Source organism: Heterocephalus glaber, unplaced genomic scaffold (genome assembly GCF_053883595.1).
Source record: "Heterocephalus glaber isolate CG9 unplaced genomic scaffold, H.glaber_assembly_v1.0 deba00001610, whole genome shotgun sequence".
Classification (NCBI taxonomy): Eukaryota; Metazoa; Chordata; class Mammalia; order Rodentia; family Bathyergidae; genus Heterocephalus; species Heterocephalus glaber.
Window position 1 is genome coordinate 38569951 of NW_028258381.1, and position 18852 is coordinate 38588802.

General features: G+C 45.6%; 2 protein-coding genes across 15 annotated transcripts in view; one reads left to right on the top strand and one right to left on the bottom strand.

Moving 5' to 3' along the window:
- Nucleotides 1–11673, top strand: part of Rsph10b (radial spoke head 10 homolog B) — a 47115-nt gene extending 35442 nt beyond the window's left edge. For 5 of the 13 annotated variants that reach the window (XM_021254747.2, XM_021254751.2, XM_021254750.2 and 2 more), the window contains 4 exons: nucleotides 4529–4654; nucleotides 5800–5890; nucleotides 9011–9209; nucleotides 9859–11156. In XM_021254747.2, coding sequence (XP_021110406.2) covers nucleotides 4529–4654; nucleotides 5800–5890; nucleotides 9011–9209; nucleotides 9859–10060 — 618 coding nt within the window. In that variant the 3' untranslated portion in view covers nucleotides 10061–11156. Of the gene's footprint in view, nucleotides 1–4528; nucleotides 4655–5799; nucleotides 5891–9010; nucleotides 9210–9858; nucleotides 11160–11219 lie in introns of those variants that run through there. The other 8 variants (XM_021254754.2, XM_087195869.1, XM_087195870.1 and 5 more) reach the window with 4 other exon arrangements.
- Nucleotides 11674–12790: 1117 nt separating this feature from the next.
- Ccz1 (CCZ1 vacuolar protein trafficking and biogenesis associated) overlaps nucleotides 12791–18852 on the bottom strand; it is a 50824-nt gene continuing 44762 nt past the window's right edge. For both annotated transcript variants that reach the window (XM_087195872.1, XM_004840464.3), the window contains 3 exons: nucleotides 14793–14951; nucleotides 14378–14505; nucleotides 12791–13140 (listed from right to left, as the gene is read on the bottom strand). In XM_087195872.1, coding sequence (XP_087051998.1) covers nucleotides 13085–13140; nucleotides 14378–14505; nucleotides 14793–14951 — 343 coding nt within the window. In that variant the 3' untranslated portion in view covers nucleotides 12791–13084. The remainder of the gene's footprint in view (nucleotides 13141–14377; nucleotides 14506–14792; nucleotides 14952–18852) is intronic.

Sequence of the window (18852 nt, forward strand, 5' to 3'; positions counted from 1 at the left end):
TGATCTCCGGTACCAAAAAAAAAAAGACAAAGCAAAACCAACAAACCCCAGAAAATTCTAGAGAAAAGGGAGAATCTGAGTTAGAGTTACTGCATTATTAGGTTCAAATATTCAGTTAAAAAAAAGACAAGACACTAGGAATGTAGCTTAGCGGTGCAGGACTCGCCTGGCAAGCACGAGGCCCTGAGTTTGATTCCCAGTATCAAAACAAAACAAGACATACACAAAGAAACAGGGAAGTGTGTCTCATTGAAAAGAAAAGGTGAACCAACAGAAAACATGGCAGATTTACAAGACTTTCAAACACAAGTCTTTGAGACATTGGGAGTACTAAGGAAGATGTAAAGAAAGTCAAGAAAGTGATGTATGTACAGAGTAGAAGTTTCAAGAAGGACACCAAAAAATGCTACAGCTAAAAAATACAAGATCTGAAATGGGGAACAAAAAAATCACCAGTGGGATTCAAAAGCAAAATTGAGCAAAACGAAGAGTTAGTGAAATTGGGCTATTTACCTGGCATAAATGAGGCCCTGGCTTCCATCCCCAGTACTGGAAAAAAAAAATCAGTCAACTTGAAATTAAGATGAATGAAATGTTAAGTCTGAGGTACAGAAAGAACAAAGATTGAAAAAAGTGAACAGAACCTAAGGGACACAGGGAACACCAACAAGTGAGCAACTTATGTGAGTCCTAGAAGATGAGAGTGAAAAGAGCAGAGATTTTAAAAAAATAACAAAATTTCCCACATTTTAACAAAAGTCACAGATACAAACATCCAAGAAACTCAACAAACTTCAAGTAGGATGAATTCAAAGACCCACACTAGACATACTATAATCAAGCTGTTGAAAGACAAAAAGAATCCTTTGACAAAGCGTCAAGAGAGAAGTGACTAGACGGCCAGATTTCAAATCAGGTGTGTTGGTGTACACTTGTAATCCCAGTACTTTGGGAGGCTGAGGCAGGAGGATTGCAAGTTCAAGCACAATCTGAGCAACTTACTGATTTAACAAGGCCCTTTCTCAAAACACAGGCCTGGGGATGTAGCTAAGTGCAAAGGCCCTGAGCTTAATTCCTAATGTTCCTTAAAAAAACAAAAGGTTATCAGATTTCTTATCAGAGACTTTGAAGGCCAGCAAACAGTACACTGATATATTTAAAATACTGAAGGAAAAAAAACCCTGTTAACCAAAAATCCTATATTCAGAAAAACTAACCTTTAAAAGTGAAGGAGAAATGAAGACATTGACAGATAAGTGGGGGAATAAGTTCCCACTAGGCCTATCCTGCATGAGATCATAAAGGGAGTCCTGCAGGGTGAGAGGACACTATCAACAGACTGACTGCTTTACAGAAATCAAAGTTAACCTGTAAGGGGTCTACAATAAAAACTGCTCTGCATCAAAGGCACTGTCAGCGGATGGTGTGGGAGACCATGTATCTGATAAGGATTAGGGCATAGAACACACAGAGCATTCCTGAAATTCAACAGCAGACTGGCCCAGTTAAAAATGGGCAGATGACTTGAAAACACAGATGGCCTGTGAGCACAGGGAAACGTGCTGAGCACCACTCGGCACTAGGGAAATGCAAATCAAAAGCACAGTGAGATTCTGCTTCATGCCTGTTAACATGGCTGCTAACAAGAAGAAAGAATGATGTGTTGGGGAGGGGGAGGGAAACTGGAATCCTTGTGCACCACTGTGGGGGATATAAAATGGTGCAGCCATGGTGGAAAACAGTGATGTGGTGTACATCTAAAATGTCCCCAAGGGCCGGGGATTTAGCTCAGTGGTTTTGCTGCCTGCTGCACAAGCGCAAGGACCAAAGTTCGATCCCTGGTACCAAAACAAAAACAAAAAACAAAACAAAATACAATGTCCCCAAAAGTCTTAGGTGTTCGGAGGTGACTAGGGCCTGGGGTGCTGAACTCGTCAGTGGCTTCACCCATCGATGTGTTCAGAGCTGACTGTGCTGTGAGGGTCCACTGGTCAAACAGGAAGTTCACCTTAGGAAGGCGTGTCGTGTCTGGCCATGCTCCTCTCCTTTCCCCAAGAAAAACTGCCAGCCTTGAGACAGCTCCGGGCCCAAACTGCTTTTCTCCCGTTTTCTTCTCTTACACTGAGATTCTAAATAAAAGCCAGAGGGTTCTTGGCGTGGTGGCCTTTTCTTCACCAGCCTAATGGCTGGGCACTCAGTTTAGCGCAGCCCCTCTGGGCCTCTTGGTGACTGACTCAGGTCTACACCTGCAGCTGCTCACTGCGACAGATGGTGATTATACAACTGTGAATGTACTCAGTGCCACAAAACGTTGCAATGAAATATGGTTCAGGTGGTGCATTCCCATACATACTGTATCACAATATAAAAAACGGAGAACCAGACATGCAGGGGCACACCGGTAATCCCAGCTACATGGGAGGCTGAGGCAGGAGGATCAAAGTTTGAGGCCAGCCTGGGCAATTTAGCAAGACCATATCTCCTATTTCTTTTTTTTCTTTTTTGGGGGGGCGGGCGGGGGTACCAGGGATCAAACTTGGGACCTTGTGCTTTTGAGCCAGGTGGTGGCACCACTGAGCTAAATCCCCGGCAAGACTGTATCTCAAAATAATGAAAGGGATGAGTTATATACTTCAAACATGTACTAATAAAAATTAAAAATTGAGTAACTGTAGATTTGAAGGCAGGAAAAAAAGGCACTGGAGAAGTAACTCAGCACTCCCTGGGTTCAATCCCCAGTACTACATACACACAGAAACTGAAGATGAGATAAAGAATTCAGTATCAGAAGACCAGCCACAGTAAGGGGCAGTGAAGGGAGTCCTTCAAGCAAAAGGAAAATGTCACCAGATGGAAATCTAGATCTAGTCAAAGAAAGGAAGAGCATGGGATAGTAACTTTGTGGATAAAATTAAATTTTTTGGTGGTACTGGGCCTTCACACTGAACTACACCCCCAACCTTGTTCTGTTTTTTTATTTTGAGACAGGGTCTCAATGAGTTGCTAAATTGCCCCAGCTGGGCTCAGACTTGCAATCCTCCTGCCTCTGCCTCTGGCTCCGAGTGCTGGGATTAGATGTATGTTACCATGCACAGCTTAAATTTTTTAAAGACTCTTTTAATGGTAGTTTACTGATTAAGGCAAGGATAACAGTGTTTGTGAGGTTAATAATATATGCAGAAGGATGACAACAGCCCCAAGGCTTTAAATGGAAATGGTGTACACATCCTAAATAAAAAGTATAGGTTGCCAGAGAGGTTTAAAAAAATCAAGACTAACTTTTAAAATGTCTACAATGGGGGCTGGGGATTTAGCTCAGTGATTTCGCCGCTTGCTGCGCAAGTGCAAGGACCCGAGTTCGATCCCCGGTACCCCCCCCCCCAAATGTCTACAATGAACCCACTTCAAATATAAAGACAAAAATAGGTGAAAAAAGTATAGAAAGTGATGTACCACACATCATCAATATTAGGCAAAAAAGATCTCAGAGTAAAGGATGACAGGGACAGGGTGTCATTTCATGGTGATAAAGTGCTTAGTTAAGTAACAGGACATAAACCTAAGTGGGTAAGCCTCAGAGTACATGTGGAAACTGATTAAAAGGAAGAGAAAATAGACAAATCCATAATTAGAGATTCAGCCTTGCTCTAATTAATAGAGCAAACAGATGGAATATCAGTGTCAGATTTAAATAACACAATGAAGCAACTTTATCTAAATGGCAACAGCAGAATCCTCACTGTTTCCCAGTATACATGAACTAATTACCAAGACCGACCCTATCCTGGGTCATAAAACAAATCCAGTAGTCAATCTGCACATAGCCCACCAAGCTGAAGAGACCATATTCTATCTGTACAGGGAGGATGGCTCGGTAAGAAAACCATCCATGACACCTGCCACCCATGGGTGGATCTAAAAACAGTTATGCTGGGTGAAAGAATCCAGGCAAGACAGGGTGCGTAGTGCATGGTCAGTTATATAAACTTCTAGAAATTGCAAAGTAGTGTGTACTGACGGAAAGCAAATCAGCAGTCGCCTGCATGCATGCATGTGCATGCGCATGTGTGTGGTACTGAGGGCCTTTATTTACACTGAGGGCCTTTGAACTTAGGGCCTTTACGCTGAGCTACATTCCAGCCCTTTTTATTTTTTGAAACAGGTTCTGGCTAATTTGCTCAAGCTGGGCTCAAGCTCGAGATCCTCCTGCCTCAGCCTCCCGAAGTGCTGGGATTATAGGCATACACTACCATGCCTGTCTATGTTCACTGTTTTGACTGAGGTGATGATTTCACAGGTCAAAACTCAAACTCAAGCTGGGGATTTAGCTCAGTGGTTCTGGCGCCTGCCTCGGAAGCTCAAGGTCCTGAGTTTGATCCCCGGTACCAAAAACAAACAAACAAACAAAAAGCCTCAAACCGTATGCTTCATGTGTAGTTCACCTCATTAAAGAAACATGTGACTGCATACAGACATGTACGTACCTCTCTGGAAGCCAGACTCCCTCTCTGTGCTTGTCCTTGCTTAGGGCGTCCACAGCAGGAGTCCAAATGCAGTCAGAAGCCAGGAGTCAGACATCATTCACTTCAGCCGCACCAAGTCTTCTTCGAGCAAGTTAGGAATCTCGTCTGATTGCAAAACACAGAAATCTGAGGTTTGTATTTACAGCTTGTCATGTCACAGTCACCTCTCACAGCTGTAGTGGTGAGCACTGTCAGGGTATGTCACGTCAAGAGCTGTCGTGCAGGCTTGGAACCCTGAGCAGGAGGGTTGCAAGTCTGAGCCCAGCTTGGGCAATTTAGAGAGACCCTGTCTCAAAAAAGGGTGGGGATGCAGCTCAGTGTGCAGGGCCCGGGTTCAATCCCTAGTACCACCAAAAAACAAAACAAAAGAGAGCAAGCAGAGAGTGCTGTCGTGCAGCTGTGGGGCCAGCAGTAGAGGGCAGCCTGTCTCTGGTGGACCTCATGCGCTGATGGGAGAGGAAGACTCTTAGCAAGCGAACAGCAGGGCTCAGTCAGTGGGGTTTTGCCAGGCCGGGCGCTTCCCAGGTATCAGCTGAGCACCCTGTGAGCTGTAGGAGGGAGTGGCTCAGACTGGCTCCCTCATGGCCCTGCCGATACAGCCAGAGTGCCAGAGCCGGGGGTTGGCACCTGCCAGCAAACCCAGGACTCTTCACGCTCCCCAGGTAGGGGTGACGGAAGGGCATGTGGCTGACCCTGAGCCCAATGGGAGGGAAGCAGCCTCTGGCTTCACTGGTGACAACCTGGTCCGGAAGCTCTGGGAGCTGTCCCGGGGAGGAGGCAATGGTGACAGAGACCCAGGGGCTTGGGAGGGTGGGGTGTGGTGGGAACTGGAGGGCAAAGCTGAGGCCAAAGTGTTTGTTCTGGGCCACTGCAGAGACACAGTTGTTACTTGTGTGACGGGGGAGACAGGGCTGCCTTTCAAGGGAGAACTCTAGCCGGAGAGAAGGGCTACAACATAGATATGATGGTGCACCCATGGGTCTGTGAAGCTAGGTTGGGCTTCTCACATGTAATAAATGATTTCCTGGCAGATCCAGGGAAGATTTAAAAATCTGGGGGCTTTTGGGGGTGGGAGGGAGCAGAGTCTCTCAGTAGATGCAGTAACTGTTATTTCTCTCTGTAATATGTCTCAATATTTTATGCAGGTTAAAAATAGTTAAATCAGCTCAAAGGGAAAGGCTTCGATTTTCTAATTATTTATAATGTAAAAATCTAGTTTTAATCCATAATGATATAGAAGTAATATTTTGCTTTATGATTTTTTAAAATGCAAAAGCCCCAGATCAAGAAGTCTCTCTGTGATGACAGAAGTTCCAAAATGAACTTTAAGCCTGCAGGGAAAGGCCTGGCTTTTTTATCTGAAAATGGTGAGTATTTTAACTGTAGAACTATAATATTTATGACCTGTGGCTTATAACTTATGTTCAGGTTATGAAACTTTACAAGCATCTTTCTTATCAGCTGAGGCAAGAGACTGAAAAGGAACATTCAGAAATCAAAAAGAAAAAAGTTTCAAGACAAAGTAACAGGCCTGGGGATTTAGCTCAATGGCACCGCATCTGCCTCACAAGCCCAGGGTCATGAGTTCGATCCCTAGTAACAAAAACCCCCAGAAAGTAACAGAGATGAAAAATAGCTTAAAAAATAAAAAAAGTCTTAACATCATAGGAGTTCCCTAAAAGACACTAAAGCAACAGGACAAATACTTTGAGAACAGTTTCATCAACTGAGGAGACTTAAAATTTCCACATATTCAAAAGATATTGGGCCGGGGATTTAGCTAAATGGTGCCACACCTGCCTGGCAAGCTTAAGGTCCTGAGTTCAATTCCCAGTACCAAAAAAAAAATCTTCAAACCTGGGAAAATGACCAGAACTACTACAATGCCAAGAGAAATTCTATAATAAAAACTACTCGGGGGCTGGGGATTTAGCTCAGTGGTTCCGCTGTGTGCTTCGCAAGCACAAGATCCCAAGTCCGAGCCCCAGTACCAAAAAAAAGAAGAGAAAACTACTAGGAAGGTTTACATATGTATATATGTATGTATGTATGTATGTATGTATGTATGTATATGTATGCATATATGTGTATACATATGTATATATGGGGGCAACATATAAAAAAGGGTTACAGTTATATATATTTGTCAGTTTACAATTTAAAAAACCCAGAGTACTGAACTTTACAGATCTTAGAAAAGTCTGGAATAGAGAGAAATCTCACCTACCTGGCAACACTCAGTACTGTAGCAGGGTAGACTCTCCCCAAAATACTGTACAGGTTTAATTCCAACCCAAGTAATCCCAATCCCAGTAGTTTTATGAATTTGACTAAATGATCATGGTGTTCATCTGGAAAAAAGTGAAAAAGCAGAAACAGATCTAAGACTATACAAAGAAATCAAGAGGATAATTTTGGTTCTAGATATTAAAACATACTGAAAATGTACAGCTGCAGTAAGTACAACTAGTTCTGGCAAAAAATAGGCAGACGATAGTAAGCACAAACGTAAGTATTTTATATATGTAATAAAGTTTATTTCTCCCTAGTAAAGAGGTATTGCTTAATAAATGGTGCTGGGATTGGCAGAGCTTGGGGAAAATATTCAGATGGATTAAAGAGTTGTTACGGTAAAAATTGGAACCATAAGAACTGGAAGTATATACAGGTGAACATTTATATACTTAGGGTTGAAAAGTCCTTTGTAAAGTATAAAAACCAAAGTAAAACTATAAAGAAAAATACTGTTAAAATTGACTACTTAAAAATCAGTTTTTGATAAAAGAACCAAGAACAAAATTTAAAGTCAAACAAACTGAGAAAAAGCTGAGAAACGGTAACATTCTTAAGATACTAAGAATTTAAAAAGATAAAAAATAGGGAAAAGTCTTTTCCTAAAACCTAAGTGACTCATGAATGTATTTTTTAAGATGCCCAACTTCACTGATAACTAGAGAAATTCAAATTAAAACAACGAAATAAAAGATTGTCAAAAGCAAACAGTTCTGGGTGTGGTGGCACAGGCCTGGAGCCTCAGCACTCTGGCTGCTGAGGCAGGAGGGACTGTCAGGTTTGGGTCCTGCCTGGGCAGCTTGGAAAGGGCCTGTCGCAAAATGAAAAATCAAAAAAGGGCTGAGGATGTAGCTCAGTGAAAAGATCCTGGGTTCAATCCCCTAGACCCCCTAAAAAGAAAGAAAAGAGAAAATACTGATATGAGAGAAAAGTATTTTCAATCATGCATTTCAGGTGCTATTAGAGAGTGATTCAATCCTTCCAAAAAGCAGTACAAGAAGCAGCTAATAGGGTGTGCACCAGAATGTCAAGGTCATTTTGACTGCATTAGGAAAGGCAGATATTTTTACTTGCTGTATTTCCTGCAATGCTCGGAACAGGGCCTTGTACATAACAGATAACCAGTAAATACTTTTTTGTACAAATCTACTGTTTTATACAATGGACAAGCTTGTCTTCAAGTTAGGGATCGCACTCAGAAAATTACCTTTCATAAAAGATTTTCATTTCTTGCAAATCTGTAGCAGTCCATTCCATCCTTGCCCCCTTAAGTTTGCGGTTTCAGCCCTTTAAGCAGACTTTTCCACCTCAGGATTACCAAGCACCTACGTGTCCGGGGAGCTCAGAGTTCCCTTGTACTGAGGCATCCAGCCTTCACGCCACTTCTCTGAGGATGGTATGGTCATAGCTCCCCTTTTGCAGATGAAGAAACTGGGCAGAGCTGCTGCCTCGCTCGGCTTGCTAAGGAGTGGCACAGCTGGGCCCTGAGGCGGACACAGCTGAGGTCTGCAGGGAGCAGAGGCTGTGCTGGGCCCTTGGGCAGCGGTCCCCGGAGCTGTCTGCACCACTTGCTGCCCGCACCTCTGTGCACCACACTCACCCGAGCCTGAGCCTGACAGGGTCCATGACGGGCGCACGTGAAGGTCCCCGTTAGTCTCTGAGCACCGGTGCTGGCATCAGGCAGCGTGGTTCTTCCTACTCTTTTACTCAAGGCCCATCACATCGGCTCCTGCAGTGGCAGGCAGAGAAGGGACCACTCAGATCCCCTTCCCATGGCACCTGGTCTCACCTCCTCTAATGGAGAGCCCAGGCAGAGACAGAATCCACTGACCTTCTTATGCAGCTCCAAGTGAAAATCCAGCCAAAGATAGAGCAGACAAGAGCCAAGAGAGGTTTTTCCCCAATACATGGAAGACCAAGCTTCTGACATTGTCACTTCAAAAACCAAAATACCTAAGCTATTTAAGAAAAGAGGACAGGTAGGCAGCTCCAGGGCAGCGCTGACAATCACAGTGGTGTCCACGGCACCCCCACCTCGCCCCGGTGGCCGCCCGATGTGCTCTGCAGTCCCTCCACCCTCACCACCCGGAAAGGCCTGTGTGCCCCGTGTGCCCCACCGTGCAGAGCAGGTGTGGCGGCCTCCTCGCGCATGGCAGGAGAGCATTCATGCTTCTTGGGATGCGACTTTATTCTAGAGCAGCGTGAACAGTCCGAGGAGGACCAGAGGGAAGAGCTCCCCACGCGGCAGAGTCCCGTGCACGCCTTCTTTGTGAACACCCTCTTCCACGCCCACGGACGCCGGCAGATGCTCCAGCAGAAGGTGAAGGAGCAGCGCTTGAAGGAGGTGGCGCTGGCTCAGCAGAGGAAGGCAGAGAATGAAGAACTGGACGCAAGGTACGGGTGTCAGGCTCCCCTCCTCCGAGGCATGTGCTCAGCTGGCTTTTCTGACTTCTGCCAGAAGCATCAGGATCGCATAGTGTCTGTGACCTGAGAAAGAAAGACAGCCGGTCATGGTGGTGACACCTATAATCCCAGTGCTCTGGGAGGCTGAAGCAGGAGGATGCAAGTTTGAGTCCCACCTCAGTGACTTAGGAAGATCCTGTCTTAAAATAAAAAATGAAGAAGGGCTAAGAAGTATCTCAGCCCTGGATTCAGTCCCTAGAAACAAACAGACAAAACAATAAATATCCACCTTGTGCTCCACCATAGCTTCCAAAGCCATGAGAGCTTCTGCAGGGATAGGAGCATCTTTTCTTGCAATGCTGGGCCTTAGCGCCTGCTTCCAGACACCAGAGCTTCTCAGACTCTGGCAGCTCTGGATGCACCAGAGTGTCTTTTGTGCACTGATAGCCAATAAGGTGACAGGGGCGGGACCACAGATGGTTTTGCACAAGGTAGGGTGTGGCCAGTCTGGTTCCCAGAGGGCCCAGCTGTGCTTGGAGAGCTGGGACTTCCGCTTCACCCCTTGGCCACTGGGGGTGGGGTGGGGTGCAGGCTTTTTCACTGCTAGTGGCCAACGGTGGAGTCGTTCGTGCCTCCACAGGAACCTCCGCACAAATACTGGACAGTACGGGTCTGCAGAGTTCCTGGCTGCTGAACACATCCTCGAGACGGGAGGGTGCCTCCCAAGCTCTGCAAGGACAGAGTCCCCTGTGCTGAAACACTTCTGGACCGTACCCTTTTCATCTGGCTGGTTTCTGTTTTGTTTTTTGTACTGGGGATTGAACTCAGGGCCCTCAGACTAAGCTGTATCTCCAGCCATTTTTAGAGACAGGGTCTCACTGAGTTGCCCAGGCTGGGTTTGAAACTTCCATCCTCCTGCCTCAGCCTCCCAAAGTGCTGGGATTGTAGGCGTGTGCCAGTACACCTGGCATGGCTGCTCATTTTTATTCTTTATAATATCCTTTAAAATAAACCAGTAAATATGTGTTTTCCTGAGTACCGTGAGCCATCCTAGCATGTTGTGGAACCTGAAGAGGGGTTCACAGGCACTTGCAATTCATAGCCTGTCGGTCACAAGAACTAGGGGCCCAGACTTACCATGGGCATCTGGGGTGGGGTGGCACAGTGGGTTCTGTGTGAACCCCAGGCAGACAATGCAAGTGAACAGAATGGGGGATCCTCTTGGTGGTGGACAGTTGGTGCGCGTGGGCAGAAAGCCTTGTAGCCTCTGTCAGAAGCATTGTGGGGAGACAGTCCTCACCTGGTCCCTGTGCCTGCCGAGGCTGTGCTCGGTGTCTAAGCAGTGAGTGCATCCTCTCCAGAAGCTCGCATGGAGACATAACAGGAAGTGTGCCCAAGAGCACAGGCCCCAGACCAAGTCTGTCCAGGCTGAAATCCAGCGCTGCCACCTGGTCATGCAGGACCTCAGGGAGGGTCTGTCCTGCACTGTGCACCTCCATCTGTTCACCTGTACAGGAAGATGACACCTCGTGGGGTTTGCAGGTGTCAGGCACAGGCCTGGGATGCAGTCAGCCCCAGAAGTGGGAGCTCACCTTTGCAGGGTCAACGTGGGGGCTCAGCTTTGTGTGGCCATGTGGGTCCCTGGCCTCCGTGGCAGAGGGAGTTTATCCCAGAGGCCGTTCACAAAGGCACAGAATGCTGCACAGATCACATTAGATACACAAAGGCTGGATCTGGGCTTTCGACAGAGGGCTTCACTCCCTAAATTCAGGCAAAGCAAGGGTGATTTACAGTTTTGCTCACAAGTACTATTTGGATTTTTTTTTCTTAGTTTTTTGGCAAAGTAGACTTTGCTTCTGCAGAAGGGTGCACTGCCAGACAAAGGGGCAGGCACCACAAGCACTGCTGACATACAGGACTGAATGATTTTACTTACCAGCTTAGAGCTGGTTTGGGAATTTAAAAGAAAAATAAAGCTAACTTCTTGTTTTTGCCTCTTAGGCTGAGTATCTTAAGGGAGGAAGAGACCAAGAGACAAGATGTCGAAATCGACATCACGGTCATCAAGGAGCCCATGGGCTTCCCGTCCTCCTTACCACCCCTCACAGCAAGCCCCCCCAAAGAGGACGCAGCGGTGTCGCAGGCCACCAAGTCCACCCCAAGCAAGAAGAAGAAGTAAAGGTGCTTGATGTTGCAGGCTGGCCACAAGGATCGGCAAACAGAGAAGCTCAGACCCATGAGCGCCATGACACTGGACTCATGAGAAAACTGAATTTTACCTCTGCTCTCATGGTCCGAAACACTCCTGCCTTGGTCTGCTGCATCCAGGTGTCTCACACAGCCGACTGCCGCCGAGGCCTGCATTTTGAAAAATCGGGCAAACACACACACACACGCACACACACACACACACGCACACTAATGAATGTGGATTAAATATGTTTATAAAGTCAAAGTCCAGTAGTGATGAAGTTTAAAATTTGATAGAACAGAGCAGAGGCAGTGGGGCTAGGAGAAAGGTTTTGGAGTATCTCTTCAGCTGCCTCTGTCTTCTGTGTCCTGTTTAGGCCCTGTGTCCCTCACACGCCACCGCACGCGGCCTCCCCTGGTCCTTTTCCACAGATACCCACTGCACTCTTTGTCCCATTTGAAAAACAGAACACAGCAGCAAGAAGAAAAGGAGCAGGTGGTCAGTGGGTGGCTCAAAGAACGCTTTTAGTCTCTGCCAGAAAATTTTATAGTTAAAATTTAAAGTTCAAGGGTAACCACCAAAAAAACCCCAACATAATAATCAAAAACTTCCACACTAGCAGTAGAAATATATTTTAAAACAGACCAAGCCCAGTGTGAGTTGAAACTCAAAATCACAGCCTTTGACTGGTGTGGTAGTGCACACCTGCAATCCCAGCACCTTGGGAGGCTGAGGGAGGAGGATTGCAAGTTCAAGCCCAGCCTGGGCAACTCAGCAACTTAGCAAAACCCTGTCTTAAAAAATTAAAAAAGCGCTGGGGATGTAGCTCCATGTGAAGCCTCTGGGTTCAATCCCCAGTACCACAAAACCAACCAACTAAACTCTGTAATCATAAGGAATAGAGGAAATCATAATGGAAACTCAGGATCATCTAGGAGCAATGAAAATTCTACAAACTGATGAAGTTGTTCCTCTTCCCTGACATAAGGCCCACAGAGATTAGATGAAAGGGTCTGGAGAGTCACTTTTTCACCCACACCAAAAATTAAGTAAAATGCAACCAGAATTTATCTCCCCAGTGAGGAGACATTCGGCACTGTGGCTCCTCAGGAGTCCCTGGAACAATGAGGAAACTTGTTTCGACATTGGGTAATCTGAGTTCTCTGTCATAGATGTGGTCTGTAAGTCCCACGTAGCATTGAAGACAAAGTCTAGCAATTATTGGAGCAAGTGCCTGGCTCTTGTGGTCTCAGGGGTGAGGAAGGGACCCCAGCTCTAGCAGAATGCTGACTGAGGTTTTAAAATCCCCAGGGCACGAGCCAGGGAGCCAGCGGCCAGTGTAACTACAAACCAGTAACACAAGAGACTCAGTGCAAAAATCAAAATTTTAAAAACTTTTTAAGAATTTATTAGTCTTCTTTTCCAGTAAAATGTTCACATAATGTCAAAAGAATGGAATGATATATAGCTGACTGTCTTTAATCAATTCCACATAAATATTTAAAATCTAAAAACCTCAAGGGATCATCAGACTGAGTAGAAATTTGATTCTTCAAAGCAAGTATTGCTTTACTATTATCATTAATCCAGTCAATAATATGACCAGTAACTTGCAATGGTAAACAAAATGTTCGCTGAGTTTTTTGAAAAGATGTTTTCCGTGGGCCACTGTCAGTCAATCCAAGAAGAAGATGTTGTTGAACTGTGTGGCACAGAGTTTCTTTACTTCTTCTGCAAAGAGAACAGGAAACAATGTGTGAGCAACGGAGACTTTTTACTTAAAAGGTTATAGTATACGTACATGTTAGTATTTCAAATGCTTCAGGAATAAAGTTGGGAACAAAATGTCTGGATTGATTTTGACTTGAAATTCTAGAAGCCTACGCAAAAATGTTAACAGATCTGGAGCTGGGGATACCTAACCCACAAGAGCTCAGCGCTCCCCAGTATGCTGAAACCCAGCTTCTCCGGGCCTCAGAAACTCAACTTAGTGAGAAGGGTACTGTGCCTGAGATGCCCACAGGCTGGGGGCTAGGAACCCAACATGGAAGATACCGTCAATCTTGAGAAACCTCATGGAGTATCACAGGAACTTTGGACCCACCCTGAAGCTGGATCAAGTGCTCCACAGAGGTGTCATCTTGATTTTACCAAATTCACATTTTATTTTATTTTAGTACTGGGGAATGAACCTAGAGCCTTCACACTCAGCTACATCCCCTCCCTTTTAAAATTTTTAACAAAGATCTCACTAAGTTGCTAAGTTATCCAGGCTGGGCTTGAAACTTCCCTCCTCCTGCCTCAGGCTCCCAGAGTGCTGGGATTGCAGGCATGAGCCACCACACTCAGCTTAAATTCTCATTTTAAATTAGGCCTATATCACTGGTGTTTGTAATGCACACAAATACTGGTGCAGCTATTAATAGGAAGAGAAAATTGTAATAAGTCCTGAACATATCGAGGAGAAAAACCCCTCATGCCTCACTTTCCTTGTGTCTCCCTACCAGCAGGCTGCTCCCTCCAGGTCCAAGGCAGAGCAGCCAAGCGGCTCAACCCTGTGAAGGGCACCACCCTTTCCCCAGGGCGAGAGCAGCTGGTGGGCTACACCTGGGGAAGACTGGAGCAGCCACTGTGGCCAGGGGTGGAGGGAACCTGTGCAGTGCGTCTTGCTGAGGTGCAGACAGCCAGGGCTGCCACTCGACCCAGCGGCTCTGTACAGAAGTGTTTCCATCACAGGGTATAAGAAAGGGTATTTTTAAAGCCAGGGGGTTTTTCTTAGCATTATCAAAAATGATCTTCTTTTCACTACTGGCAAGTTTCCTGTACTGCAGGGTACAGAAAAACATCAAATGGAGGCATCGGTTTAAAATTTCAAGTCATTTGATCTGTTTATCATGCTTAATATACTAAGGAGTTAAAAGAAAATCAATGACACTAAAATTCTGCTCAAATACCAAATTCTGTTTACCATTGACTTCAATCAGGTTTGCATTTTTTTGATTCAAAATAACATACAGCTCTCGCTGATCTGACTTTTTCCCAACCACCCAGTAATCACTCATGGCCTTCACAATGATTTCTTCATCTTCATCTGCTCTGTAAGACAAGAGTTTCAGAAGGCAAGTGTATTACATACACAGCTAGACAGTGAAAAGAAAAACCCAACATCCCAAAACAAGGACCAGGATGGGGACGGACCCTCCAGAAGCTTGGGTGTCTTGGACTTAACTGTGACCTCAGGTTTAGGGTGCACCTGGAGGCAGCGCCCTGGAAGGTGGCCGGGTTTGGGCCCCCTGAAGGGGGTGTGGGTCACAGCTCTGAAGACGTGTCTTCAGTGTCTCCTCTCGGGAAGGGGACGGATGGCTCATCTGAGCCAGAACTACCTGGTAAAGTCACTGTTGATGTCACCTAGAATCTTCATTAAGTCGGGGTGAACAGACGTAAGTGACACGCTGGGCGTTTTCCTCATGTGAATTGTACTCTTCTCTGCTAAGTTCATGTGGTTGAAGTAGATAAACTTAAACTGGGGTTCTTTCTCAGACCTGTAAATCACATCATCAAGATGGTGACATTCTGTAAGAATACTTACCCAAGCTACACAGCCGCACAGAGTTTACAGCCATATGGCTGAGGCCTTGGATTTCAGTGATGGGGGCTTCAAATCAAGAATCTCAGTTCGGGGCCAGGGATTTAGCTCAGTGGTTTCGCTGCCTGCTGCGCAAGCGCAAGGACCCGAGTTTGATTCCCGGTACCAAAAAAAACCCAACTCATTTCGTTAACATGTGACAGGCTCTTCAGTAGTAGCTTATCCAATATCCAGTGTGACAAAATTTTCCAGAGAGCTATTTTTTATTTTTTATTATTTATTTATTTCTTTGGCACCGGGAATTGAACTCAGGACCTTGCGCCTACAAGGCAGGCGTGGTGCCACTGAGCTAAATCCCCAGCCCGAGAGCTATTTTTTAAACACTAAAAATATTTTAACCATTATGTGATAATTTTCTAAATAAGATTATTGTTTTAAAATGCAAATGAAATCCATACAGGCTATTTCTCACCTAGTGGAAAGGTCAGCAAACCATGGCCCTGTGGCCAAATTTGGCCATTTTTCTAAATAAACTTTTACGGGAACACTGCCATCCCCTTATGATGATGTCCATGCTGCTTTCAAACTAAAATGAGAGTTGTATAATTGCAACATCTACAGCCCACAAAGTCTAAAATACTTACTCTCCAGTCCTTACAGAAAAAGTCTGCTGACCCAATTTAAGACAGTGACATCATTTAATACTGCTGGGGAATGAACGAGGTGTTCCATGTATATTAATGAGATGCATGATTCAAGTTTACAAGAACAAAACAAAGCTTTCCATTAAGCGGGGTACAGGGCACATGTCTGTAATCGCAGCACTCAGGGAGGCTGAGGCAGGAGGATCTAGAGTTGGAGGCCAGCCTAGGATACAGTATAAGACTACTGCGGTCTCAAAAATCCAACCGTGGTGGTGGCTCATGCCTATAATCCCAGCACTTGGAAGGCTGAGGTAGGAGGATCACCTCTAGTTTGAGGCCAGCCTGGGTTACATGGTGAGTTCAAGGCCAGCCTGAACTGCAGAGCAAGACCCTGTATCAAAAACAGAAACAAAAAACAAACCAACCAATTAACATACAAACTTCATCATTCTCAATGGAAATCATGCTGCAATGTACTTTTCTGCTGCAGTAAAATGAACATTCTAATTGGACTCTCCTCCTGCCCTGCCCGCACTCCACCCTGTCTCTCTCTTGTGGTCCTGGGGATTGAATCCAGGGCCTTCACACTGAGCCACATCCCCAAGTCTTTAATTTTGTTTATGTTGACACAGGACCTCATCAAATTGCCCAGGCTGGGCTAGAACTTGTAATCTTCCTGCCTCAGCCTCCCAGAATCCTGGGATTACAGGTGAAGGCCACCACACCTGCCTTCCTTTTTCTTTCTTAAACTGATTGGGTGATGTTACTTCCACAGCCCTCCACCTTCTGAGGGAAGCACGGTGACAGTGGGGCTGCACAGCCCCAGGGACGCCTGTCCCTCCCTCTCACTGTGCCCTTGTTTATGTCCTGGGCTGGGTGAGCCGGGGCTCAGCCTGCACTGAGCTCAGCAGCCTCTCTGCTTATTTCAGGGTCAGCAGCCATGCTCTGGAGGACTGAGGGTGCTGGAAACCTGACCTCTGGACAGGTGGGTTACCACTGCGATACTTCACATCTAGGCAAGCAAGACTGCGGGTGATTTGGCTTCCAGGAAAATGAAAGTGGAGTTTTATAAACCCAGAGTTTGTTTTCAGTAGTTAGGCCCCTAGCACTTAGAAAAGTTAAGTATAAGAAAAAATGGTTAGAAAGATGTGGAAAGAATTGAGAAGCAATTTAGAAGCCTGGATAGACAAGTAAATCAAATCGGCTTCTGGCTGCTTTAACCCCAAATACTCTGTGGCTTTCCTCCTCCACCCATCTGTAATACATGAAATGTACTTATTTTTTTGGAACCCCTAGGTTGGAATTTACATTAGAAATATTATTTAAGGCCAGGCCTGGTGGCATGCGCCTGTAATCCCAGCACTTGGGAGGCTGAGGCAGGAGGATCGCTACAAGTTCAAGGCCAGCCTGGAGTACACAGTGAGTTTAGAACCAGCCTGAACTACATAGCGAGACCCTGTCTCAAAAACAAAAAGAAGGGGCCTGGGATTTAGTTCAGTGGTTCTGCTGCCTGCCTTGCAAGCGTAAGGTCCTGAGTTTGATTGTGGTACCCCCCCCTCCCCAAAAAAGAAAGACGTTATTTAGGTAGTTAAGACCAGTAAATAAATCTCCTTTCTACAAAGTATAATACAAAAACAGATCCAGAAAATTGCTACTTACAAAGTACTATTAATGAAACAAGAAAACACTTGCTCACATTCAAAACTCCAGGATAATTTTTCAACCTTCAATCTTACTAGAGATAAAAATTAAGATCGAGCAGTGTATTGATTTTGAAATAGCAATAGGTGCATTTGCCTGTTATCTCTTCCAAAGAGTTGAAACTAACCCTTCAAACCACCTTTCAAGCATCAAAACATTTTTTTAAAAAGCAAAATTGTATATATGTCTTCCCTTCTTAAAGAGCACACTATACACAGCTATGTCAGTATAGTAAACTCTCAACAGTAATAGTACAGAGTTCTTTGTGATGACTTCAGAAGCTTACTATATGAAATAACTAGCCCAGTGCTATCTTCAAAACACCTGGCAGTCTATCTTTAGTGGTTGCATTCTGTGCTTTTTTAGTTTGTGTGTCCACTAATCTTGAAGAAAATCTCCCCTATTTTATTTTGCTGTGATGGATCCCTTGGCTGGATTTGTCCTCACAAGCCTTTTTGTCTACTGTAAGCTGAAAACCCAAGTAGATGAGGCCTTCAGTGTCTGTGAGTCCTGAAGCTATAGATTCAACCGACTAAGGACCCAAAACACTGGAGACCAGAACTCCAAACATCTGTGGGCTTTTTCTTGTCATCATTCCCTAGACAACACAACATAACAACTACACAGCACCTCTGCTGTATCCGGGGGCACAGGTAACCCCGAGATGGCTTGGAGTTTACGGGGAGACACGCGTATAGCTTCTACACAATGCTATGCCCTTTTATTCAAGGGTCTTGAGCATTTGGTATCCATGTGGGGTCCTGGAACCAATCCCCTGACCCTGGGTGACAACTGTAACTGCAAATGGGGCCGAGAGAGCTCCCATGGGTGAGTAAACAGCATCAGTCTTACTGAGATGCTAGAGATTTAACTGCGGAAGGGCCAGGTGTATTCAAACCTTCCTGACTTCCAGGGCACACAAGAAGGGTGCTGGGAGCCCAGCAGCTCTGGACACCATCAGCAGACGATGGTAGGTCGAACACCTGACTGCCTGTGAAGTCTCCCGTGGACTTCAGCGGCTGCCTGGGAGTGCACCTGACTGTTTCAACCTGTTCTGGGCTCTGCTCCAGAAAGCCCAAATCACCAGATGTGTGATTTCTAGATCAATGTGACTCTGGGCTGTTCCGGGCTTACTAGACCTCATTAAGACAAAGCAACACTCGGAACTAAGACGTCTGGGCGCTGGGACAAGGAAAGCTGGTTCAGTGATGATTTACACATTACAGCTCTTTTCCTCTTTGCCTCCCCAGAGCAATGAGGATGTGAAAGGAAGGAGCCCAGAATCCCGGGAATGGGACTGTGCAGGCTGCCTCTTCCAGGAAACCTCCCCCATCCCCTTCCCCACCAGGGCCCAGCCAACCGTCTGGCCCCTTTCCTCCCAGCAGCATCTGCAGGTGTCTGCTCATTTCCAGCTCCAACTGAGAAAGCTGGCCATTGCTTCTCATGTGAACCCAAGCCTAGGTAGCCTCCCAAGCAACAGGGTAGTTTTACAAATTTATTCAAAGGGCACCA